The sequence below is a fragment of the Gouania willdenowi genome, chromosome 4, assembly GCF_900634775.1.
Source record: "Gouania willdenowi chromosome 4, fGouWil2.1, whole genome shotgun sequence".
Lineage (NCBI taxonomy): Eukaryota > Metazoa > Chordata > Actinopteri > Blenniiformes > Gobiesocidae > Gouania > Gouania willdenowi.
This window is the reverse complement of record NC_041047.1, coordinates 3,719,127-3,746,346: the sequence shown is the minus strand read 5'-3', so window position 1 is coordinate 3,746,346 and position 27,220 is coordinate 3,719,127. Positions and strand designations below refer to the sequence as shown.

Below are 27,220 nucleotides of genomic sequence, written 5' to 3'. Positions count from 1 at the left end.
TTGTTATTTTCCTGATTCATTGTCCTGCTTGTTTGTAGTAATGTGGGTTTGCGGAGTCATGTTTTTGTGTATTTTCTTGTCTTTTTGTGTACTTTAGTCATGAGCTTCTGTAATTTTGTATGATTTTTTTAGTCCTTTAGTTGTAGTTTTTTGTGTATTACTGTTGTTCTGTTTATTTTTGTAGTAATTTTGTGTGATTCTGGAGTATTTTCTGTGTGTTTCTCTTGTCTTTAACTGTATTTTTCTGTAATTTTGTATCTTCTTGTCATTTTGTGTACTTTTGTTGTCGTTTTTTGTGTATTTTTGTGTTGTTTTGTTAATTTTTGTAGTAGTTTTGTATATTTTTTCTGTAATGTTGTATTTTCTGGTAGAATTCATATTATTTTTAAGTTTTAAACTGTGTTGTTTTATTTTTCTAAATCTGCTAAAGTTATTGATAATGAGTTAAAGTGGTTTATTCACCTTAGATTGTTGTTGTTCCTGAGTATCTGGATCTGTAAACATACACACTGAGTCAAACAGTGAGTTTATTAGTAAAGAAGCATATAAAGCATTGTAAAGCTGTGGTTGGTGGCCCTCCTTCAGGTCGTGAATCTAACCAGACCCTTGTGTCTGTGGACTCCAGGACAGGAGCTGGCTGATGGTGCTGATCTGGGAGCTGCAGGCCTGTTCTCCACGATCCCCTTAGGACCCGGCGCTTTGGTGCCGTTGCTGGCTGAGTGTGTGTGTGTGTGCTCGTGGGAGTGTAGGTGTGTGTGGTTGTGGTCCTGATGTTCAGTGTGGCCCTGGCCCGCTGTCACATGGGCCTGTTCTTCCTCTTTGGACGCCTGTGGAGAGTTAAACATCAGTTAGCTCCATCACCAACTGAACAGCAACACCGGTGTTATGGTATTATGGAGACAATGTGGTTTTGGTCAAAATGTAGTCATTTCAGTTATAGTTCAGTTTTAGTCAACTAGTTGTTGAAAAGGTGTAATCTGGATCAAAACAATCCGTGTGTCATTCGTTCATTCGTTTTTCATCTGTGATTTAAAGGTAACGTATAGGTGAATTATGGTTACACATTATTATTATTATTATTATTATTATTATTATTATTATTATTATTATTATTATTATTATTATTAGTATTATTATTATTTTTATTATTATTATTAGTATTAATAAATTATATAGTGTTCCTCAAAATGGATAGGTAAAATTCAGAGACACGTGTTACTGTAGGGCTACATTTTCTGCGCCAAGATGTGTCAGCTCAAATTTTTTATACTGCATTTTAATTTTAATTAGATTTAAATTTGAGAATTTGAAAGTATAGACACAGTTTAAAATGGTTTTGTGTTTGCGGTGTTCAAACATTTTGACTAAAATCTTTAGTTTCGTCAAAACACGACGACTAAAACTCAAAGTGAATGACCGCCGCCATGCAGGAATCTAATGGAAGTTCTTCTGAACGCTGGATTCAGTGCTCGTCGTCACACTGATTGGACAAACCTGAGGCTCATAGATTTCACACTTCACCGTCACTGAACTCTGACGTGAAAGCTGTTTGGTTCCCACAGGGTTCTGGAATTCAAACTCGTCCTCCGTAGGGTAGTGGGAGCCCTGGCAGAAGCCTTTATGCTGGAGCAAAAGGAAAGAACAGGTCAGGAGAAGTGTATTAAAAAGTCCTTTAAAGTACACATCTAAAAATGTACCGCACTTAAATGATAAATATAAATAGTTAACATTAGTTATTAACTGATTTAGACATGGGAAACTGGTGGCCCGAGGGCCCCATGCGGCCCTAGGACTAATTTTGGTGGACCCAAAAGTAAATGACTGAAAAATACAACAAAATGGCAACAAAATTATACAATAGACGACTAAATTAATCAAAATTACTCCAAAAACGCAGAAGATGACAACAAAAACTACACAAAATGACAGCGTGCGAAATGGCAACAAAAATACAGAAAATTAATTCAAAAACATCAACAAATGTACAAAATTACAAAAAAAAAAACAACAACAAAATAACAGACAACTAAAATAATCAAAATTACAAAAAAAAAACAGAATATGACTAAAATAAAAATACATTAAAAAAAACACAAAACAACGAAAATACACAAAATGAGAACACAATTACACAAAATGACATATTGTGCGAAATGGCAACAAAAATACATAAAATGAATCCAAAAACACAAAAACAAGAAATGTACAATACAACAAAATAATAGACAACTAAAATAATCAAAATTACTGCAAAACACTTAAGATAATTACAAAAATACACCAAAAATATACAAAATAGTGAGAATTCATAAAATGGGAATTGAAATACATAAAATGTGCAAAACAGTAGCAAAATAAATGAATCCAAAAACACAAAAACAACAACAAACGTACGAATCACAGAAAAATATAAATAAATGACAACAAAAATACATAATAGACTAAAATAATGAAAACTACTTCAAAAACACACAAGAATTGTGCAAAACAGCAAAAACAACAGCAAATGTTCAAAGTTACAGGAAAATACAAAAAATGATGAACAAAAATATACAAAAGACAACTAAAATAATCAAATTACTCCAAAAACACACAAGATGAGTCCAAATAGACACAAAAGATATACAATACTTGTACAAAAATGCACAAAATGAGATCACAATTAGAGAAAAATACAAAAGTGACAAAAAACACACAATAAACGACAAAAATAATAACAATTAAAAAAAATAATACTCCAAAAACACACAATATGTGTCCAAAAATACACAAAAACAATATACAAAATATATACAAAAAGGCACAAAATTAGAACAGATATTAACAAAATGACAAATTGTGAAAAACGGCAACAAAAATACTTACAATGTCTCCAAAAACCCAAAAGAATTATGAACAAAAACATAATTGACTACTAAAACAGAGAAGTACAGATAGCTAAAACTACAGCTTGTACTACTTGTCCTGTTACGTCTCATCTATGCACAGAACATACAGTATGTGATGCATTGATTGGTTACTCACAGCAAACTGACAGTCCATTGGAGGACACAATCCCAGCTCACTGGGATCAGTCGTTTTGGAACACACGGTTTCCACTATGGTGAAGTCTACATTGTAGGCGGGGCCTACTACAATCCACTGATGGAGCACACAACGACATAGTCAACACCTGTGTGTACTTTTACTCATTCGTAAATACAGGTTTTTTACAGATTATTCATCCAACTCAAAACTGTCCAAATCATTTATAAAACAAGTAATGGTGCATTTCCTAAAGGGTTGCAGAAAAAATGTTCAAAGAGAGAAGGGGAATATAATATAATATAATATAATATAATATAATATAATATAATATAATATAATATAATAAAACAATGGCAGAGGTTAAATTCATTCATGGAACTGCATGAAATAAAACAAAGCAGCAACATAAACCAGTTTAAAAACCTTTTTAAAACATATACTGTATCATGAGTAAGAATAAGAAAGAAGAGCAACAATATATAATATGTATATAATGGTGTAAAATATACTTAATAAACATAATAAAAGGTATATATTGTGATAGAGAATATTCATAATTACATGTTGCTGCACTAAATTTAATTGATTAAATTTGTGTCGTAGATATATATGTATAAACTGTATACATAAAACTTGTGCAAAATATATATTTAATGTATATTGTAAAAATGGTAATATAAGAAAAAATTGTGCGTGTTATATTATCTAGAGCAGTGTTTCTCAAATGGAGGTACGTGTACCTCTAGGGGTAAGCAATGGCACTGCAGGGGGTACTTGAGAGAGAGTGGAAAATAAAAAAACAAAGTGTCATTCTAAATAATCCTATAGAAATAAATCTATTCAGGAGCCACTAAATCAGTGTTTTTCAACCTTGGGGTCGGGATCCCATGTTGGGTTGCCTGGAGTTTAAATGGGGTCGCCTGAAATTTCTGAAAAATTATAATAGGTTTTTGAAATTTTTAGATTATTTTTTCTTTTTTTATGAAAACACCATTTTAAACGACTGTATTTCTATACTTTGTGAAATATAAATCTTGTTGCACTAAAATGCAGTAAAAAAAAAAACCATATATATATATATATATATTTATATATATCTGGGCTCAACCATGATCAAAAACTAATTCTAGAAAAAAATGTCTTTGGAGTTGCCAGAAATTCTTGATATCAATTTAGGGTCACAATCCAAAAAAAGGTTGAGAACCACTGCACTAAATAGTCTTATTTTACTTAATTACAAAATGAGATTCTTTAAAGGGGACATATCATGCTAAATCCACTTTTTTAGCCCTTAAATGCATTTTGATGTATATTTAGAGTGTTTAGAAGTACAGAAAAGTTCAAATTAGTCTCTTCAGGTGCTCCGTTGATATCTTTATATTCTGTTTTGGTCATATTTTTCAATTTGTTTCGATTTTTCGATTCTCTATTACGTTTTTTGAACAATAACGTCAGCGGAACTGCCAAATTAGGACATCGACTCCAGGCCCAACACTTCGAGCAATCCGCCATTTTTATTTCTCGCTTTTATTTTGTAGTCCAAGCTCAAGGATGCAGAAGTTACGAGAGGATAAGTCAAAATGTTGGGTTGTTGGATGTAGTAACCCACACGCTTCATTACACCGTCTCTCAGCATCAGAACCTTTTCAAAGTGTCTGGTTGAGTTTTATTTTTCACAGAAATGTACCACATCTGTGGGTAAGGTCATTTTTGTGTGCGTGAAGCACTTCAATGATGACTGCTTCAGCAACCTCCACCAGTATAAAGAAGGATTTACAGAAAGACTTTGTCTGATTGAGGGTTCAATTCCTTCTATCTTTGGAGACGACGAACAGAGCACTTCGGTAAGCTGTAAATAACGCTAAAAAGTGTGATGATAAGACGTCCCTGTCATTGTTTTGTTAGCATTAGCAGTTGCACCGTCTTCATATGTTAGCGCTGTGTGCTCGTTTTAGATCCTTGATGATATGGCCTACGTGATTTAATTTAAGTCTAAAGTTTTCATTAGTCATTTCATTTTGCCGTTTTTTTCTCCGAAAAGACTGTATTAAAATGCATTTCGTGACGTTAGCTTGGCGCTAGCGTTAGCTCGGTGCTTGTGTTAGCTCACTTGTTAGGGTTCTGCAGGTTCATCATCTTCATTTTCATCTCGCTCCGCCGGGTCAGACTCTGGCTCGAACATGTAAGGCTGGATGGACAAGTCTTCTGTTGTTGACATTGTGTAAATAACGTGTGAATAAACTTTTTCTGCGCCGCTACATAGCCATATCTCTTCTATCAAACTACAAAAATGGCCGAGCAGGGTGGAGTTGAACCTGGAGAGGGGGCGGGGTATGAAGTGTCTCATTTGCATTTAAAGAGACCACACCAAAACGAGTTGCTCTTAGAAGCGCATCAGAAAAGGGGTAGAAAAGGGGTGGAGCTATAATAATGAGGAATTCAGACCCAAGCAGTGCAGTTCTACTTTATATAGACCACAACTGTATGATTTATATCTAAAAAGGAAGGATTTAAAATGTGTGTTATCACTCTTTCATTGCATTATTATGATCTATAGACGTTTTTAAATAGATCTTGATAAGCAAGATGTTGTAGTCGGACAAAGGGGGGACTTGGATTTAAAAATTAAGAAATGGGGGTACTTGAACCAAAAAAGTTTGAGAACCACTGATTTAATAGAACCTTGTTTAGTATTTTTGTGACGGGGTAGGTGAGTATAATCTTTGCTTCAACCTACACCCTTTCGGGCTGAAGAATTAGACATTTGAGAGTTGTTTGTTCTATTTTTGTTTTTCTGACGACTGACAAAAAGAATTCAAACATGTCAAATTCAGGTTTGTGTGTGTGTGTGTGTGTGTGTGTGTGTGTGTGTGTGTGTGTGTGTGTGTGTGTGTGCGTGTGTGTGTGTGTGTGTGTGTGTGTGTGTGTGTGTGTCCCATTAAAGACTAAACGGCCTCTGTGTGTCCTTAGTGGAGAACCTGATAGCTGGCCATGGTGATGTTCTCCAGGCTGAAGTAGTTGGCCAGGGAGCTGTCCTGGTTGAACTTCAGCAGTGAGAGTCTGGCCGTCTCTTTGACGATCGGGTCGTCCAGGCTGTCGGCGGTGGGACAGTCTGGACAGTCTCTCACCACCGCAGTGGCGAGAACTGTAGAAAAGGACAAAGAGTCTTTATTTCCTGGTTCTCCGATACAGACCGTAAAGGCAGATGTTTTCAGAACAAAGCAGCATCCAACAAGTTGGTTTTAGTTTGATTTTCTTGATGAAACTTGCATACTAACGTACTACTCATTAGGGGTTGAACAGACTAGGCAACACAGCAAACAAGGGTCCAAGTACCCTTGCACGGCAAGGCAGCACAACATCAAGTGTTTCTCGCTCCTTCCTGGTTTGTGCTCAAACTGCAGCTGGTAGGCAGATACTACGGCTAATATACATGCTAGCTACATGTTAGCTGTAGTGGTAACATGTCTGTGTATTAAACAGATCTGGAAAACATCAGCAGCACAGCACGGAGGCTCCGAAGACCGCTGTTGTGGCAAAATCTGTGACCTGAAAAAATCTGTGACCGCAGGTGGCGACAGTTCCAACCCCTGCGGCTTCTCGGCGGACATTTACCAATAGCTACAAAGAGGTTTAGCACTCTTCCTCCGGAAACCGGAGCTACCGTAAAAACAGCCCAAACAAAGTCTAAACGCAGACTCACGTCCGTAGACTCACGGTAGGCAAAGCAACAGTGTTCCTGGGTTTACTTAGCTTCTATAGCATGTCCCGTGTTCCAGGGGCTTGCGGTGTTTGGCCAAAGTCTGTGACCCGAAAAAATCTGTGACTACTGCGGCTTCTCGGCGGTTGAGAAGAAAAGTGCTACGTCAACTGCAAAAACCTTTTGCATGTTGTGCTTTGAAAGAGTTGCAGACACGTTTTTTGTCAGTCAAATGTATTTAAAAGGCAACTCAAATTAAAGAGTCATTGTTTTTTTAAATCTCTTTTTATGGTCTTGGTCTCAGTGCATTCCTGGTCTCTGACAAGTTATCAGATTTATTTTATGTTTTAGCTTTAGTCGACTAAACTTAAAGAATTCTGTGACGAGTCTTTGTGAGGTCTTACCTTCTCGAACAGCACACGAGTAACTCTGAAGTATGACTTCTGTGTCAAAGTAGGCGACGACTTCACACTCTCCGTATGCCTGAGTGACACAAACACCATAAAACATCAGATAGCAAATATTGTCTATTAATATGATCCATGAAGCTGCAGTGACAACGTCAGAGGAAGAACACGATGCTGAAGATATAAAGATAGAGAAAACAAGTGGTTATGGGTAATTGTAGAGACGATGCCGTGTAGCACTTACTGGAATATCTCCGATGTCCCTGATGCTACAATCCTTCCAGGGTTTTTTGCTTATGACGTGACAGTTGGTCGCCAAGACATCAATGGTTAGTTTGTAGAGAACACCTTTATTCTGAAAATACACATATTTCGGAAAACATCACTTTAAATTCATGCACATTCAGGTCCAAAAACTTTAAATTTATTGGTACAGAACCGTATCCACCTGAGTACAATACTTCCTGATTATGGATGCAACATCCTGTGCAATCAGAGCATAAAGTTATAGGCTTCAGGAAGTCATCTGGAAAGCTCAAATCCATCTGTTGCCACCAACAAATACTGTATGCTGTGTTTTTGTTTCTCCTGGTACCTCTGTGTGTTTATGGGTTCTCGTCCTACTTTGTGTCATTGCACCATGTGACCTGTCGGTGTGTAATGCTCCCTTTGTTCTCTCTCAGGTGGAGTCCATTTCCCTGATAACTCTCGTTACTTAAGGTGAGATGAACGCTGGGTGTTTGATGCTCAATTGTCTTTCTCTGAAAAGCGATTTTATTCCTCGTAGTTTTGGATTTGGGACACCTTAGAGATACTAAAATAACTTTTTTGTAGCACCATTCCTGCATCCTTTTTGTTACTTTGCAATAAGGTCCTCCTCTATAGCAGGGGTTCTCAACCTTGGGGTCGGGGCACCATTTGGGATCGTGAGACACTGGGAGGGGTTTGCTAGATGCCTTCAAGAAACTAAGAATATTTTTGGAACATTTTGAGCCAATTTTTGCTTATTTTTCCCCTTTTTCTGCAACTACAACAAACTTGCCATATTTTAACCAATTTTCATCACTTTTTCTTGTCATTTTTTGCTCCTTTTAATGTATTTTTGCTACATTACTCCCATTTCTGACACTTCTCTATCAAATTTCATTGCCTTTTCTGTGCATTTTCTCCACTTTCATGACATTTTTGGCACGTATAAACCCTTTTCTACCACTTTTATCACCTAATGTCAGATATGTTGAACTATTATTATCACTTTTCACCATTTTAACCACGTTCACGATTTGTCACGCTCATTATTTGCCAGTTTGAACTAATTGTTCCTTCTTTTTTCCGCCACTTTTAAGCCAATGTTGACACTTTAAACCCCAATTTTTACCCACTTTAATTTGCTATTTTTAACCAATTTCTGTGGTTTTTGGTCACTTTTAACCCATTTTATTTCTGATTAAAACAAATATTTACATCTTTAAGATGACAATACGATGGCACAAATAATAATAAACGTTCCTGGATAACAGTGGATATTATTCAGATGAATAAATAAATGTGGTTATCACAGATTCATAGAACATTAGACCATCATTTTTACTGACTTTATGGATGGACCCCAAAAATCTCTCCCCTTTATTCCCCCTTAAAGATGGTCTACCTACTACCTTAAATAAATCTCACAGGCAGTTGTGCACACAACCATATCAACATAAGCACTTTCAGGAATAAGGTGGATACTAGCATTTCTTACACACGTACATATTACATAATCTTTACCTTCATCTACAAAAAAAAGAAGAACGTTTTAACATTCAGATTATATCAGAGCCGTTTCTGGCTATAGAAGGACTATACAGATGCATTGGACCCCATGTGCCACCAGGGGGCCCCAAAGCAGAGTCCTAGCAGAGCTGTAGATTTAGATCTAGTATAAATTACTATGTTTACAAGCGCACAAAGCTAGAAACGGCTCTGGATGAGATACATGCTAAACATTTGGTTTCACCCTCACCTGCTCAGTGGTTCGGGCTACATCGTAGAGGCGGTTCAGGCTCCAGACATATCCGCTGATCCTGTCCTGGTTGACCTGGTGCAGAGCGTCCTCGGCCACCCTCACTGCCTCAGGACTGTTGCACCCCGGGGGGACGCCTGGGCTGGCTCTGCCTTCCAGCAGCAGTAAACCCACACACAGGAGCATCAGGTGGACCCCCATCCTGTTACACACAGCCACATCAAACGTCACCATGCTGGCCCCACGCAAAGCCTGAAATCTGAAATCCTACTTTTCACAGACGAGTTTGGACAGAACACAAAGGTCCGATTGACGGTTGGACTTTCTCCTCTTTCCCAAAGTGAAGAGCAAACATCTGCTATCTGCTGCTCCGCTGCTCTGCAGGCCAATGGCTGCCTCAGAGCAGACAGAGGTCAGAGGGCATTGGGCAAAAGTATTGTGTTGAAAACAGGGACCTGACTGTAACACATTCACATCACATTTTCCTGTAATTATCACCTTAATTCACACAGTTCCTGTAACGCAGGGATGTCAAACTCCTTTTAGTTCAGGGACCAAATACGGATACAGTTTGATCTCAAGTGCTCCACAGATTTTAGGCGGGGAAAAAATAAATAAATTTAACATCATTGTTAACATCGTAGTTTTCAATATCAGTTCAATTCACTTCAAAAATGATTACATTTGGTACAGTTTTTTGTGTAATTTAGAGGGATTTTGTGAAATTGTTTGTGAGAACAAAGAGAGGAAAAGAATTGCAATTAACACAATTTGCAATTAAAAATGACTGCATTCATGTCATTTAAACAAAGGAAAAATACTACAACTTGATTATTAGATCATTTACATAATAACTAATGTTTTCTCTGACACATGTGCTGTAATGCAATATGTTTTCATCGTTCATTGGTATTTTCTGTTGGTTGTTAAACACCAACTGTTCACTTTAGTCAGAGACGACCTGAGCAGAACCTGGTTTAAGCGTGTTTGCTCTGACCTAAAAACGAAACAACAACCTGATAATGACTCCATCCAGACATGCAAAGATAAGAGCTTTTTGCTGATTGTGCAAAGAATGTCAACCTACATGAAAGTGTCAAGGAGGTCATAATGCATCAGATTTAAAACAAACATTAAATCCACTCCATTCAATATTGTATGATGTAAAAAGTTAAGACCATTAAATCTTCTGATATAAAGTCAATTAAAAAGATAAAATATCCCATCAATATTTTAAAAAATGCTCCCACGCGTTTGTTTTTATAATATATTATTGTATTCTGTTGTTAAAATTGGACTTCTTTGGTTTCATAACTATTTTGGTTTCACCCGTGAACACAAAGTCACTCAAGGAGTCGTTTAAACTAAGTGCATATTAGTGAACATGATGCCAAGTTAATGCTTAAAAAACATAATTTTATTCGAAAAAAAAACATGCTTTAATGACTTTTTTTGCTAAATTAAGATCAAGCATTCAAAATCAGTTGCTAAGCGCTCTCGATTTTAACGTATTTCAAAATTGTTAATGATGAATGAATAGAATTGAAATATGGGAATGTTTCCAATTATTCTGTCCAACTGTATTTCCTTCAGTTAAAAAGGGTTTAAATGCATACAGAGATAATGTAGTAACTTATATATTATTTTTTTCAAATTTTACTTACAAAATGACTCCTGTAATTTATTTTGTTATTCAACATTTCAAAATATCATGTGGTGTGACCATCTGACCATAATGTCTGACTAGATTACTCTGAATCTACTCACATTTATTTTCTGTCCTTTTTAGTTATGTAATAGTTATGTATAGGATTTTTAAGTATTTCTGTATTTATTTCCATCATAAAATTCATACAAACCTGGCTTGATGAGGCCCATTTTATGAAATCCTTATATGAAAGGTTGACCCACTTACAGAACAAGTACATTTACATCAATGTTCATTTGAATTGTTTGGAATATATGTATATCAGAATTTTATCTGAAATACTTAATTTCTTATAATGTATTTACTGTAAAAATTGCATTTTTAAATGTTTTTCACTCATGGAGCCAATAAATTATCATTAAAAACAAAACTACCAACATCTCAACGCTGTCTAGATGCAATGTGGGTATTTTGTGATTTTTGTCGTAATAACTAATTTTTTACAGCTGTCTTAAAGGTGCAGTCTGCAACTCTTGTAAAAGTGACTTTTTGTCATATTTGTTAAAGCTGTCACTATGTAAAGACAGCCTTACATGAAACTAGTAGTTTACAGCCTTTGGCAGATTGCCAGAATGCACCGCGACCGAGCAAAGGGAACCAATCAGAGCCAGGATTGTGTTTGATGGACTGTCCGACAGCTGTTGCTCACAGCCCCCGCCCCCATTTTTGCCATGGCCAAAACACAGCAATTTTTTTACAGTGTATGGTCTGGAGGAGTGGGAGATGGAATTGGCAACTTTTCTGCTTGAAAGGTAATTACTGCTGCTTGATTTTCATTATGTTTGATTTGTAATTGTTACACTACAACTCTGTAGTGCATGTGTTGTTTGTGTGCGCGCAGCAGCTGCTGTAAGTGACACTGTGTTGTTGCTGCTGCTGAGGTGTGTGCACATTGAGAGAGAGAAGCGCTTTAACAGAGCATGTTATACATTACTGTGATGTTGCTGTCGGGCTAATGCTGCGTCATGAAATGTCCGTACGTCCAGATTACATAAAAGTCAATGAATAAATGCGTCCCGATGCGAAAGCTTTCCTGTGCGGCCAGATCCGCACGTCAAGTGAGTTGGCAGTGCTAGCACGCTCCCGATTTTACACATATCCGCACATCCGCAAGAGTTGAAAATATTGAACTCCTGCGGCTGTTTCGCACGTTCTGTTCACCCATTCAACCATGGAGTAGAAGCTGTGTGTGACCACCTGGAGCTGTATGACACAGCCTTTATAACCAGGACTGGACTAGGAAAGATTTGGCGTGGAGGAGAATCAGCGAGGAGGTGGTAGTAGCAGGTAAAAGTTCTCTCTGTAGTTTTCATCTTTGAAAGTCTGCACTGAGCTAGGATAGCATTAGCTGCTAATCACACCGGCTTTTTTCACTGGTGGTTTATGTTTATGAGAGGAGAAAAAGGAGTGCAGCTCCTCACTTCAGCAGGCAGTGAAACTCACCGAGTTGGATGTGTCGCTGGTGGGCGGGGCTTCACTTCAGACACACGTATGATGCGAATTGGGGACATTTTTGATCCTGCGGACCCTGCGGTGCGTTTCGTGCGGCAGATGAGTCCGGTGCCGCAGAAGACGCATTTGGTGTGAACGCAGGATTAGCTTGTTAGCTCCTCTGACGGAGGGACTTTGGAGGCAGGGCTGGAGAGCAGCTGGGAGGGAGGGATCTGAAAGTTATGGACTGCACCTTTAATGTTTTGTTTAAAATTGCCTGGCCCCGCCTATTGCTGTGCATCAGCTATATTTATCTTTTGTTTTGTGTCTATATTGTGAGTAATATTCCTGGTTTCATGGGCACGATGCAAGTTAAGAAACACATTTGGCTTTTCATACGCTTCAACTTGTTTCTTAATTTTGTCGCGTCTTTAACTTTTGCTACAGAGCATCACTTTTAGAAAGGTCGGAAAAGTACTTGAAAATGAATATCAAAAACAGGTTGTTTTTTAAAGATATTTATAAAATGCAAAGTGATTAAAGTGAAAGAAACAAAGTCAGCAGATTAGTGTCTTTCAGATTAGGTGATGTAATCAGATGTGGGACAAACTAAATAATACCTTAACCAGGTTCATGTCATGTCAGGATTTTAAAGGTAGCTGACCTTATTATTTAACCTTAACTTATTTATTTAATCATTTGATCTGGGAGATCATTGAGTTAGGAGATCAAAGCACATATATCAAAGAAGACAAAATGATCTTGCTTGAATTGTTAAATTATTAAGTTGCTAAAACCACAAATGTGCATTTCATGCGTTGCTGTAAAATCATTGAATAACTTGTGAAAATGTATATATATATATGTAACTATGTATATTATAAAGAGAGAAAAGACCGCTCAACTGGAAGACTATTCTATGAATAGTTTTAAGGAGCCATACAAAGATGACAAAGCATTATTTTATTTTATTTCACAGTCCTTTTATTAGATTGGCTGAAAAGTGAAGGTGAAAGTGAGTCATCACTAGTGAACAAACGCTGAGTTGGTGTTTTTCACTTTGCACTTTGGTTCACATTGAGAGTTTGAGTGTTTTTGACAATGAGTTCTCGTCCCACAGACGATCTTAAGCCGTCACCTTGAAGATGGCGTCTTCAGCGAAGACTTTCTCCAAAATGCGTTCTCCTGCCACTGGGGTCGGGCACTGGGCTGACAGTTTCCCGGGGAAGGCTTCGATGGTGGGCTCGGTCACTCCGGGGATCTGGGGGTCTTGCTTGAGCTCCAGGGTGACTCCGACCACGGGTGGGCCAGCGGCGGGCGTGTCGGGGAACGCCGGCAGCACCATGGGCGTGTTGGGGTCCATGGCGGGGAGCATCCTCACCGAGCCCTCGGGATGGTCGTGGACGGTGGTCTCGTGTTCGTGCTCGTGATGGTGATGGTGGTGCTCGTGCACGTGCAGGTGAGCGTGCTTGTGGTCGTGGTCCAGGGCGAGCTCGTGATCGTGGTCGTGCGTGTGCACGTCGGTGATGTGCGTGTAGTTGTGGTGCTGGTTGGGGTGGTCGCCCTCGTGGTTGTGTGCCTTGGCGTGGTGTGCGTGCACGTGGTCATGCGAGTGAGAGTGATCGTGCGAGTGGTCGTGCGCGTGCTTGTGCGCGCTGCCCGGCGCGTGGTCGTGCGTGTGGTGGTGGTCGCTGTCGGCGGCGTGCTGGTGTGTGGTCTCGTGGGCCGTGTGGCTCTTGGTGTGGTCATGCACGTGGTCGTGGGCGTGGTCGGCGGCGGAGTGGGCCTGGTCGTGGGCGTGGTCGTGGTCGGCGGTGGCCCCATCCTTGTGGGCGTGGTCGGTCTCTCCGCCCAACATGTGCAGCTTCTTCTCTCTGTCGGCGGCCTGGGACACAGAGCAATACGTTAATGCCAATGATGAATAACGTCGTGCACGCTGAGGGGAGAACATGCAAACCTGCCCTACCTCGGGTTCAAAGATGTCACATTCCACACTGACAGTTTCACCCTGGGGCATGTTGACGCGAGAACCTTTGCAGAAGCCTTTGTGCTGAAAGAGAAGCAAATAAAAGCATTTAACGCAGGGGGCGCTGTTTGATGATGTCACTGTTACAATAGGTTTGAATGGGAAACATTTTTACATTTTTCAAAAACACAAAAAATGTATCATTACAAATAAGGTAAAGGAAGTTGTTGTTATAAGCTGGATTTTCATTACAAAATTTTGCAAAATAAAAGCAATATTTTTAAATGTTGACAAAGTATAATTGTGCTTTGAACGCGTTTCCATTGAAGGTTGTTTTGGAGCCTCGCAACTACTTTGAAATGTCATTCCATGAGATTTTACCACAGGAAGATGGAACGCCCCAACATTACGTATTCCTTTGTTGTTTTACGTCTAATGTGACACTAATAATTTTAAGTATAATGCTAAGAAATTCTGTTTCTGTCCACACGTACCGCGTCATGTTTTCTCAGAGCAAAGTGACCATGTGACCAGGTACGTCACAATCCTGTGTCGTGTATTTGCGGAAAAAGTGTTCCCACCGTGTCTTACATGCGATACATTTTAATATCGAAACGTCTGAAATTCCTCCTCATGAAAGCGTAAAAACCTTTTAACGATATTTAAGTGTTTTTTTTTAAATTCCGGTGTTTCTATTACCAGTTTTTATTGCGCCATTTAGATTTTGCACATTTCCACGGGTAATAGAAACACAGCAATAGATGCTAAAATAAATAAATATTGACACACTTTGCACACACTTTTTGGATTGACCATAATCCTTTTTTAAATTCCAAAGTTGATTCCTCATTTAAAGTGAATGTATAATGAAACTTTATTGATCCCCATAGAGGAAATTCACAAACATGTCACATATTCAACATGTCTGATTTGTCGATAAGTGAGAGATTAAACTCAGACAAAATCAACTTTATCTTAATTATAGCCAAGTTTTATATTCACTGTCCCAAATTTGCAAACCGACAACCAAATATTATTGTTTTTAAAGCAGTGTTACTATTTTATTTAAAAGGTACAAAAACAGCTTAAGCCCAAAGCAACCAAAACAAAAACTCTGTGTGAAAAATATATTATCGAAACTTTATTCATCCTCGAGCCCTTTTTACTGTCTCTTATTATATGTAACTGTCTTTTATCCTGAACATTTCTTTACTTTTGTGTACATATTTTGTCAATAAAAGTAAATAATTGTTTTGTATATATATACATTTTTTAAATTATAATGAAAGGTTAATAAAAGTGTGACTTTTTTGTAAAAAAAAATGTTGAATATTCTTCTTCAGATCTCATAAAAAACTATTGATAACTAATTATTTTGGAGGTAATAAAGTTCTTATTAATAAAATGCAAAGAAAAAAACCTCTCGGGCCCACCCGTCGCACAAAAAAAATAAAATTCTATTTTTCATGCTTAAGGTTCAGCAACCTCGAGCAGCTGAAACACCCCGTTACACCTCCCCCCAGGGGGCGCGCCCCCCGGCGTTACACTATGTAACCATGGTTGGTAAAACTAATAATAATAATAATAAAGCTACAGTTCCTCACTAATTGTAAAGTATTACAATGGTTAATAAAGGTGTCGTAGGCCGACCCACTGTTATCAGTGTTCAGGGGTTATTTCAGGGCAAATCGTAATGACTTACAGCGAACTCGCACTCCATCTTGGGGCACTTTATGGCCGGAAACACGCTCTTATCGCAGGTCGTCTCCTGGATGGTGAACTCCACGAGGTAATACATTCCCATCCCAAACTGCACAAAGGTAGTAGGGTCAGGTTTCTTTCATCCAATAATGCATGGGTGTAGTTTGTATAAGTGATGGAGGGTAAACTCACCCCAGCGCTGGCGCGGTTCACTTTGAGCAAAGTGAAATGATTGTTCAGCTTGTTTTCTTTGTTGAAACTCTCCAACGCCAGAGCCACCGTCTTCTGAATGTTATCGTCTTCGTTGCTTATCAGATTGGGACAGTCGGGACAGATCCTGTGAATCATTGATCCAGGGACTACATGTACAAAAAAAAGAAAGTATTAAAAAAAAAAATCTTCATTTCATTTCTTCAAATCTCACAAAAAAATAACTATTATTAACTGATAATTTTAAAACAGTTATAAAGCTCTTTATTAATAAAGTGCAAAGAAAAAAAAAACTTCTCAGGACCCGCACATCGCACAAAAAAACTATATATATATATATATATATATATATATATATATATATATATGTATGATTTTTTTTTTTTTTTTTAACTAGAAAGAAAGGTTTTTTTGTTTTTATTTTTTTCATTTTTCATTGTTTTTTTTTTTTTTTTTACGAAAAAGTCACACTTTTTTTGTAAAAAAAAAAAAAAAACACTTAGGGCACTTCATTGCAACAAAATATATTTGACTTTTTATATATATATATATATAGGAAGTAGATTACAGAGTTGTTTCTAAAAATTACTGTGCTTTGTTTATGAAAAGTATCAGATGTTTGTGATTTACAGACAGATGTTTGTGATTTATAGACAGATGTTTGTGATTTACAGACAGATGTTTGTGATTCATAGACAGATGTTTGTGATTTACAGACAGATGTTTGTGATTCATAGACAGATGTTTGTGATTCATAGACAGATGTTTGTGATTTACAGACAGATGTTTGTGATTTATAGACAGATGTTTGTGATTTACAGACAGATGTTTGTGATTCATAGACAGATGTTTGTGATTTACAGACAGATGTTTGTGATTTATAGACAGATGTTTGTGATTTACAAACAGATGTTTGTGATTTATAGACAGATGTTTGTGATTCATAGACAGATGTTTGTGATTTACAGACAGATGTTTGTGATTCATAGACAGATGTTTGTGATTCATAGACAGATGTTTGTGATTCATAGACAGATGTTTGTGATTTACAGACAGATGTTTGTGATTCATAGACAGATGTTTGTGATTCATAGACAGATGTTTGTGATTTACAGACAGATGTTCGTACCTGGTCTGATGACACAGTCGTATTTGTAGAGACGAACCACTCTGTGGATCTTACTGATGTAAATGGTCGCTTTGCATTGTCCGTAAACCTGCCAAAAAAAAGCAACTATTAATAACACCAGTACACACTTATATTAGCATTATATTAACAAACATCTACAGAACATCTGTAAACGTGTCCATTAGCTTTGTTGGAAGTTTTATGAATGAGTCGTTTTACCGGAACGTTACTGTCTTGGCGTGTCTCACAGATCTTAGCGTGATCCTTATTGAGAACGGAACAGTTTGTTTCTACGACATCCAGAGTCAGGTAGAAAACCACGCCCGCCTCGCCCTGAAACAGAAGAGATTAGATTATTAGATTAGACAAACTTTATTCATCCCCAATGGGGAAACTTATTTGCCACCACAACAACATAAATACAAGATAAAAATAAAGATAAGCTGCAGTTGACCTCTCTGACCACTAGTGTTTTATTATGTTTTATTAATACTTAAACCATTTGTTGTTGACGTAATGAGAGCTCATTAACTGTAACTGTTGTTGAGAGATTACATCTTGATAATGATGGTTTGATTTAGTTTTTATTTATTTTTTTATTTCTCTTTTTTTCTATTTGCTTTCGCTCTTCTTTATTTTATTTCTTTCTTTCTTCATTTTTTCTCTCTTGCTCTTCTGTTTTTTGTGTTTTGAAATGTTAATCAGACAATTGTTTATTAGCTGTACCAACAAGAATAAAAGTCACTTTTTTTCTAAACAGAAATCATTTTATAGTGGAGATGGTAAGCTACATCTGCAGCCAATCTCCACCAATTCCTCCTCGAATTACCACAAAATATATTCATTCATTCATGAAACAACGTTATACGTCAGAAACTTTGCTTCATTCTCCTCAGACTAGTGGCTCATAGGGCCCAATGCAGGGTTTTCCAACCTTGGGGTCAGGACCTCATGTGGGGTCACCTGGAATCAAAATAGGGTCACCTGAAATGTCTAATAATTAGTGGAAAAAAACAAAAAAGAAACTTAGGTAAAATATTTTTTTTTTAAATTGTTGGAATTAATATTAGTTTTAAAATTCACATAACACACAATAAATATCAAATAACTATCATAAACGTTCTCAAATGTAAATCTAAAAATAAAATAAAATGCAGTATAAAAATATTTGAGATGACAATAAACATGATCAAAAACTAATTCTAGGAGAAAAAAAAATGTTTCTGGGGTCAGTTGCGATATCAAAATGGGGTCACGACCCAAAAAAAGGCTGGGAACCTCTGTCCCAATGTATTTAAATGATGCACAAACAGCCAGAAACGACATTTTTGGAGTCAACAATGACGATGAGGATCCAATTGATTAAAATTATCTTTGGTACGTCAAGCACTGTGTATTTTATTCTGAAGGTTTCAGAGGTTTACATGCCTTTCCCTGGCACTTATTTTGAAAAACCCGTACAGAGGTTTCTCAAATAATTCAGATAACTGATCAATCACTTGTTTTCATTGATCTTCTCAGGCTGTGGTTAATTTAGACAAAAGATAAAATGTTGATAAACTTAAAATAAACATTTTCTGTCATTGATTGTTTACAACAAATGTGTCAAACTCAAGGCTCTGGGCCAAATTCGGCCCTTTAGAGCATCCAATTCGGCCCGCGGCAGAAACCAAAAAAGTCATAGAAACTAAAGTTGTAAATATCTCAGCTACATATCTCCAAAATAATGCACAAATTCAATGAAACTCCACAATATTAGCAGGGCTCACATTTTAAACGTGCTTATGTCACGTGATGGCAGTCATTTTTAATCTCAAATTGTTCAAAGAACTCCACAAAATTTCCCCAAATGACATTAAAATGGGTCAAAAAATCAAATAACTTGAAGTGAAATTAATAATTATAATTATTTATTTACGTAGAAGTGCAAACTAGGGCACAATAATGATTTAATTATTCATTTTCCCTCCAAAAATCTGTGGCCCACTCAAGATAAACTGCTCTGTATTCACCCCCTGAACTAAATGAGTTTGAACCCCTAGTTTAGAATGTCGGGGGGAGATCTGGGATCTGTGAGACTCACGTGGAACTGCATGTGCACGTTGGACAGGCGGTGCAGATTGAAGACGTAGCCTTCTGTGCGGTCCTGGTTGATCTTGTCCAGGGCCAGTTTGGCGGCCCCCTTGGCCGACCCGTCCTCGCAGGAACCAGGCTGCACGCTTCCGTCCTCCAGGGGCGCCGCCCGGACGTGGACGCACGCTAACGCCAGCAGCACACACAGCAGCACAGGGGTCTTCATGGTGAGTTCAGGTGATGCACGAGCTGCAGGAGGTTGGGACGCCACCTTTTATATCATGTGATCATGTGCAGGAATACTGCGTGTGAGCCAATCAGCGACTGCACAAACTTAAACAGTGGAGCTTATCAGTAGGACGATAAGAAGCCCCTGTGATCAATAAAGGACAGTCATTGGGTTCTAAGTCACTTGATTTACTCTTCTAAACACATGTATTAAATCCAACAACACATGAGCAGTTCTTCACACTCTGTTCCAAACCCACTCATCATCATTCTACAACCAATCAGTGATCACGTCTGCACACAAACAGCAAAATAAGCCTCACATTCACCCAAAAATGCAATTTAACAAAAACTGAAGAGGATTGGGGCCAATTTTGATGGAGAAAAATCATTTTGGGCAAATCAAGAATGAAGTCAAAATGTCAAGATTAAAGCTGAAATTTTAAGAATAAAGTTGAAATTCCGAGAGTAAAGTTGAAATTTAATGTTGAGATTAAAGTTGAACGATAATGCTGAGATTAAAGTTGGAATTTTGAGAATAAAGTTGACATTTTGAGAGTAAAGTTGAAATTTCAAGAATAAAGTTGAAATTCTAAGAGCAAAGTTGAAATATAATGTTGAGATCAAAGTTGAAATTTTGAGATTAAAGTTGAAATTTCATGATTAACGTCAAAATGTCTAGATTAAAGTTGAAGTATCAAGAATAAAGTTGAAATTTCAAGATTAAATTTGAAATTTCAAGATTAAAATTGAAATTTCAAGATTAAAATTGAAATTTATAGAGTAAAGTAGAATTTTCAAGATTAAAATTAAAATTTTGAGAATAAAGTTGAAATATCAGGAATAAAGTAGAAATTTTAAGATTAAAGTTGAAATATCAAGAATAAAGTAGAAATTTTGAGATTAAAGTTGAAATATCAAGAATAAAGTAGAAATTTTGAGATTAAAGTTGAAATATCAAGAATAAAGTAGAAATTTTGAGATCAAAGTTGAAATTTCGAGAGTAAAATTGGAATTTCGAGATTAATGTTGAAATTTTGAGTTTAAAGTCAAAATGTTGTGAATAAAGTTGAAAGACGAGATTACAGTCAAAATTTCTAAAAGGAACTGAAAATACAACATAGTGAAAAAAATGGAAGCTTTGCTAAAGATTAGGACCAGTTTTGATGGAGACTGTTGTTACATATAATGAATTGGCCGTCGTCAGCTTCCGTAGATTTGACTTCAATAGCAAACCTTCAACTTTCATCACAACATTGCAGTTAGATTTTTTTCTCAGAATTTTACCTTTAATCTCAACATTTCCACTTTATCCTTAATTTGCCAAAAAATATTTCCTCATCAAAATTGTCCCTAATCGTCTTCCGTAGCTTATTAATGAAGTCTGTGTTAAATAAACGGCTAATGAGAAAAACAACAGACACGGGAGTGAAAACACTGTGATTGGTTCTTGTATAAATACCTTTCATTGATGACATCACAGCTGAAACACTTCACAGAACAAATTATTGACTTCATCAACAAAAGTCTCAGTGATTATTTTGCCAATAACTGCTATTTGTCACTTCTGTACCTTTGTATGTAAAGTGCTGATTTTAGAATATGTTACATTTAGTTTCTCATTCTTCTTCTTCTAGCTTTTCTTTTCTAGCTTCAGGTCAGCGCTTCAGAAAACAGAAAACAAGGACAAACAGACATTCTTCCTTAGATCCATGAAGGAATGAAGTCATCATTTGTAGGGTCTCCAATTGTCCACGATCGCAGAAAACGTGCGGAAAATAACGGAATTCACATTCTGGAAAAAGAAAAAAGAAAGTGAATCATTTTCTTTCTCTCTATTGACTATAAACAATGTGACTAACAAACAAATATGTCCAATTCCGTTCAAAATCTCTTGCTACGTGTTATGAATCAAGTAGTAATCATGTTATCTCGTGACTGGAAATGAACAAAGAGCTTCATCTGAAATGTTTTATTTATTTATTTTTTAATGTGTTGGTTCGGATTATTATTATGACTGCATTCAAATGTGTACAAGGCTCTGGTACAAAGACAGGTTTAGCTGATGGTGTATTAGCTCAACTGGTGATCAATGGTTTCACAAATAATGTCATATATTACATATTTGCATGGGATTTCTCCTGGTGGCTGACGGTTAGCATGTGGCTAACGTAGCTCTTGCGACCTGATGTTGCGTGATTTCAGAGTAACCATTGGGATTTTGTAAATCATCTGGAGCACATAAAATGTAGTAAAACAGTAATAATTAACAGTAACAGAACAGTAGTTGATAGTTGACTGTATTAACCATATTTAGCATGTTCGGTATAATTTTGTTAAGTCATGAAAACAGGGAAAGACAATGAAACGCAAAGTAATCAGTAAAAAGTGTAACATGACGCAGGAATGAACAAACCCTGAAACAGTATTAGGGATGTTTTAAAACAGAAAACCAGACACCCTACATCAGTGATGGATGGATCATTACGATATTTTACAACTAATTTGGCCGATAATATAACCAACATCGATTATACAGATAAAACAATTGCCGCTGTATTTGGCCAGTAAAATGGCATTTTTACAAGATCCATTCATTCTGTGTAACAGCTCTATATGAGGGGAACAAATGTAACTGTTTAAAAATGGGTAAATTCACAGAAAAATTCTACTTTAAGATGAACGAGTGTCTCTTACCTTCATTGATTTACGAATACTCCTGCAGTTTGCTCAGCAAGCACAAGATGGCGTCGCTAAGTCCCGCCTCTCCACGGGCGATGAGGCGTCTGTATATGTCTATGGTTCCGTCAAGGAGGAAAAGCTTGTTTTTTTATCGGTTCATTATATCGGCAGAATGGCCGATGTGCGATACTTCATTTTAAAGCGGATATCGATAACGTGCCAACAACATCGAGCATCGCTAGACATCGTGACTAACAACAGACGGAAGAACGCACACACATGGCTCGACTGCTTTTTGCTGCTGGAAATTATGGGGTGCTGAAAGTTAATAATCACTTTTTCCTCGCCGACACATTTAGCTCATTTTCCTCACATTTTAGAGAGAAATTCATGTAAAACAGCATGTTCTATATCATTGTTAAATGTGTGTATACCTGAAAAATAAATCTAAATGTAAAATCTAAATGTAAAATCTAAATGTAAAATCTAAATGTAAATGTTCAATGTAAATGTTCAATGTAAATCTAAATTTTAAATCTAGATTTTAAATCTAAATTTTAAATCTAAATTTTAAATCTAGATTTTAAATCTAAATTTTAAATCTAAATTTTAAATCTAGATTTTAAATCTAAATTTTAAATCTAGATTTTAAATCTGAATTTTAAATCTGAATTTTAAATCTAAATGTTAAATTTATATCTAAATCTAAATGTTAAATTGGCCACGAAATGTAAAGTTAAATGTTTAGAAACTATGCAAAGAGAGAAGCTCAGCGCCTGTCAATCACAAGGCCCCGCCCACACCACCGACTGCGGCTCAGTGAGTGACCATTAGATTTAGATTTAACATTCAAATTTAGATTTAGATTTAGATTTAGATTTAATTTATATTTATATGTAACTTTTACATTTAGATTTATTTTTCATGTGCACACATTTTTAACAATGATATTGAACATGCTGTTTAACATGAATATTTCTCATGTGAAAGAAAAATGGGCAAAATGTGATTGACAGGCGCTGACGTGCCCACTTTGCATAATTTCTAAACATTTAGCTTTACACTTGGCGACCAATTTAACATTTAGATTTAACATTTAGATTTAACATTTAGATTTAACATTTAGATTTAACATTTAGATTCAACATTTAGATTTAAATTTAACATTAACATTAACATTAACATTTACATTTACATTTACATTTAGATGTATTTTTCAGGTGAAAACATTTTTAACAATGATATAAATGTGGTTTTACATTAATTTTTGTCTGAAAAGAACAAAAAATTAGCTAAAATGCTTTGTCTGAGACTAAAACATATCTGCCACATTTAGTGGAAACTGTACGCAAGCTTTCATTTAACATCATGTCCGACCCTTTCACAATAAATGCACCCTTCATCCACACGAGCCACCGATTCAACAAAATTAGTTGGCATTAATTCGATAAAACACTCTTGTCGTTAACATTGTGTGTTTTGCAGGAAATCTTAGTAAATCAGCGCCGTGCAGCCTGCTGCTGGTGAACTTTGACCCTTTGAACATGTTTGTTTCTTCTTGCTGTGGGGGCAGCGATAGAGAAACTTTGAACCCGTGTCTCAACAAAAGTCAACAGTAACCGCCTCTGTTAAAAAATCAATGCTGTTTGTAAAATTAGTCATTTTGTAACCTTGTGTGCACTTATGTAAGAACGTTTATCATTAACAGAGCCGACTAATGTACGGTACAATACGAGGGTCACAACGTTAGCGTTTAGAGTGAGGAATTAATGAGGATTAGGGTCACAGCAAAGATGAGGGTCCACGTCTGCTATGGAATAAAGATTATTGACACACACTGTGTACGAGCACCACATGATCAAGACCCTCAGTGCATGTGTGTGTGTGCACGTATAGATTTTTTTTACCTTGTCTGCATTTGCTATCAAAGGTCAACACTGCACCCTCCCGTAGGCCCACCACCCGCAGGAGGGATCATATGAGGCCGGTGGAATGTGGATTGGGCAGTCGTCCAGGGCGGGGGCCTTGGCGATCTGATCCCCGGCTACAGAAGCTAGCGTTAGGGACGTGGAATGTCACCTCTCTGGCGGGAAAGGAGCCTGAGGTTGTGTGCGAGGTGGAGAAGTTCGGACTAGATATAGTCGGTCTCACCTCGACACATAACAAGGACTCTGGAACCAGCCTTATCGACAGGGATTGGACTCTCTTCTACTCTGGAGTCGCCAATGGTGAGAGGCGCCGGGCCGGGGTGGCTATACTTCTTGCCCCCCGACTTAGTGCCTGTACGTTGGAGTTTACCCCGGTAGACGAGAGGGTAGCATCCCTCCGCCTTCGGGTGGGGGGACGGATCATGACTGTTGTTTGTGCCTATGGGCCAAACAGCAGCTCGGAGTATCCACCCTTCTTGGATTCCTTAGAGTGAGTACTGGAGAGTGCTCCTTCTGGGGATTCCCTCGTTCTGCTGGGGGACTTCAATGCTCACGTTGGCAGCGACAGTGAGACCTGGAGGGGCGTGATTGGGAGGAACGGCCCCCCTGATTGGAACCCGAGCGGTGTTTTGTTGTTGGACTTCTGTGCTCGTCACAGATTGTCCATAACAAACACCATGTTCAAGCATAAGGGTGTCCATATGTGCACTTGGCACCAGGACACCCTAGGCCGCAGCTCGATGATCGACTTCGTAGTCGTGTCATCAGACTTGCGGCCGCATGTCTTGGACACTCGGGTAAAGAGAGGGGCGGAGCTGTCAACTGATCACCACCTGATGGTGAGTTGGCTCCGATGGCGGGGGAGGATGCCGGTTAGACCTGGCAGACCCAAACGTATAGTGAGGGTCTGCTGGGAACCCCTGGCAGAGTCTCCCGTCAGAAGGAGCTTCAACTCCCACCTCCGGGAAAACTTCAACCATGCCTCGGAGGAGGCGGGGGACATTGAGTCCGAGTGGGCCATGTTCCGTGCCTCTGTTGCTGAGGCGGCTGATCGGTGCTGTGGCCGCAAGGTAGTCGGTGCCTGTCGTGGTGGCAATACCCGAACTCGTTGATGGACACCGGGGGTGAGGGATGCCGTCAAGCTGAAGAAGGAGTCCTACCGGGCCTTTTTGGCCTGTGGGACTCCGGAGGCAGCAGACAGGTACCGACTGGCCAAGCGAAGTGCAGCCACGGCGGTCGCCGAGGCAAAAGCCCGGACATGGGAGGAGTTTAGTGAGGCCATGGAGAACGACTTCCCGACGGCTTCGAAGAGATTCTGGACCACTATCCGGCGTCTTAGGAGGGGGAAGCAGTGCACCGTCAACACTATGTATGGTACGGATGGTGCGCTGCTGACCTCGACTCGAGACGTTGTGGATCGGTGGGGGGAATACTTCGAAGACCTCCTCAATCCCACCGACACGCCTTCCAATCAGGAAGCAGGGCCCAGGGACCCGAGAGTGGGCTCTCCTATCTCTGGGGCTGAGGTTGCCGAGGTGGTTAAAAAGCTCCTCGGTGGCAGGGCTCCGGGGGTGGATGAGATCCGCCCGGAGTTCCTCAAGGCCCTGGATGTTGTGGGGCTGTCATGGCTGACACGACTCTGCAACATCGCGTGGACATCGGGGGCAGTGCCTCTGGATTGGCAGACCGGGGTGGTGGTCCCCCTTTTTAAGAAGGGGGACCGGAGGGTGTGTTCCAATTATAGAGGGATCACACTCCTCAGCCTCCCCGGTAAGGTCTATTCAGGGGTACTGGAGAGGAGGGTCCGCCGGATAGTTGAACCTCGGATTCAGGATGAGCAATGTGGTTTTCGTCCTGGCCGTGAAACTGTGGACCAGCTCTACACCCTCAGCAGGGTCCTTGAGGGGTCATGGGAATTTGCCCAACCAGTCCACATGTGTTTTGTGGACCTGGAAAAGGCATTTGACCGTGTCCCTCGGGGATTCCTGTGGGGGGTCCTCCGGGAGTATGGGGTATCGAACCTCCTGATAGGAGCTGTTCGTTCCCTGTATGACCGGAGTCAGAGTCTGGTCCGCATTGCCGGCAGTAAGTCGAAATCGTTTCCGGTGAGGGTTGGACTCCGCCAGGGCTGCCCTTTGTCACCGATTCTGTTCATAACTTTTATGGACAGAATTTCTAGGCACAGTCAGGGCGTTGAGGGTGTCCGGTTCGGGGGCCTCAGTATTGCATCACTGCTTTTTGCAGATGATGTGGTCCTGTTGGCTCCAACATACCGTGACCTTCAACTCTCACTGGATCGGTTTGCAGCCGAGTGTGAAGCGGCCGGAATGAGAATCAGCACCTCCAAATCCGAGTCCATGGTTCTCGACCGGAAAAAGGTGGAGTGCCTTCTCCGGGTTGAAGATAAGGTTCTGCCCCAGGTGGAGGAGTTCAAGTACCTCGGGGTCTTGTTCACGAGTGAGGGAAGGATGGAGCGAGAGATCGACAGGCGGATTGGTGCGGCGTCTGTAGTGATGCGGAGTCTGCACCAGTCCGTCATTGTAAAAAGGGAGCTGAGCCAAAAAGCGAAGCTCTCGATTTACAGGTCGGTCTACGTTCCAACCCTCACCTATGGTCATGAACTTTGGGTCATGACCGAAAGAACAAGATCACGGGTACAAGCGGCCGAAATGAGTTTCCTCCGTAGGGTGGCTGGGCTCTCCCTTAGAGATAGGGTGAGAAGCTCAGTCATTCGGGAGAAGCTCAAAGTAGAGTCGCTGCTCCTCCGCATCGAGAAGAGCCAGATGAGGTGGCTCGGGCACCTATTTAGGATGACCCCTGAACGCCTCCCGAGTGAGGCGTTCAGGCCTCCTTCCGGAGGGACGTGCCCTGAACGCCTCCCGAGTGAGGCGTTCAGGGCACGTCCCTCCGGAAGGAGGCCCCGGTGGCCCCGGGGAAGACCCAGGACACGCTGGAGAGACTATGTCTCTCGGCTGGCCTGGGAACGTCTCAGGGTCCCCCCGGAAGAGCTGGAGGAAGTGGCCGG

At 39.1% G+C, this 27,220-nt stretch overlaps 2 protein-coding genes across 3 annotated transcripts in view; both read right to left on the bottom strand.

Moving 5' to 3' along the window:
* Positions 1-514: 514 nt before the first annotated feature.
* LOC114462447 (fetuin-B-like) overlaps positions 515-27,220 on the bottom strand; it is a 29,523-nt gene continuing 2,817 nt past the window's right edge. The window contains exons 2-8 of the mRNA XM_028445287.1: positions 9,140-9,341; positions 7,379-7,489; positions 7,132-7,210; positions 6,006-6,172; positions 3,025-3,141; positions 1,495-1,623; positions 515-827 (exon numbers count right to left, since the gene is read on the bottom strand). Of these exons, the coding sequence (XP_028301088.1) occupies positions 582-827; positions 1,495-1,623; positions 3,025-3,141; positions 6,006-6,172; positions 7,132-7,210; positions 7,379-7,489; positions 9,140-9,340 (1,050 nt within the window). The 5' untranslated portion in view covers position 9,341 and the 3' untranslated portion in view covers positions 515-581. The remainder of the gene's footprint in view (positions 828-1,494; positions 1,624-3,024; positions 3,142-6,005; positions 6,173-7,131; positions 7,211-7,378; positions 7,490-9,139; positions 9,342-27,220) is intronic.
* fetub (fetuin B) lies at positions 13,229-21,069 on the bottom strand. Of its 2 annotated transcripts, none has more exons than XM_028445285.1 (8): positions 21,048-21,069; positions 19,368-19,606; positions 17,504-17,617; positions 17,285-17,372; positions 16,138-16,304; positions 15,947-16,054; positions 14,245-14,328; positions 13,229-14,163 (listed from the first exon to the last, which is right to left on the bottom strand). In XM_028445285.1, exons 1-8 carry the CDS (start codon positions 21,061-21,063, stop codon positions 13,405-13,407), a joined length of 1,575 nt encoding a protein of 524 aa, XP_028301086.1. In that variant the 5' UTR covers positions 21,064-21,069; the 3' UTR covers positions 13,229-13,404. The 2 variants fall into 2 exon arrangements, with proteins under 2 accessions (XP_028301086.1, XP_028301087.1); XM_028445286.1 differs by lacking the exon at positions 21,048-21,069 and adding an exon at positions 19,810-19,813.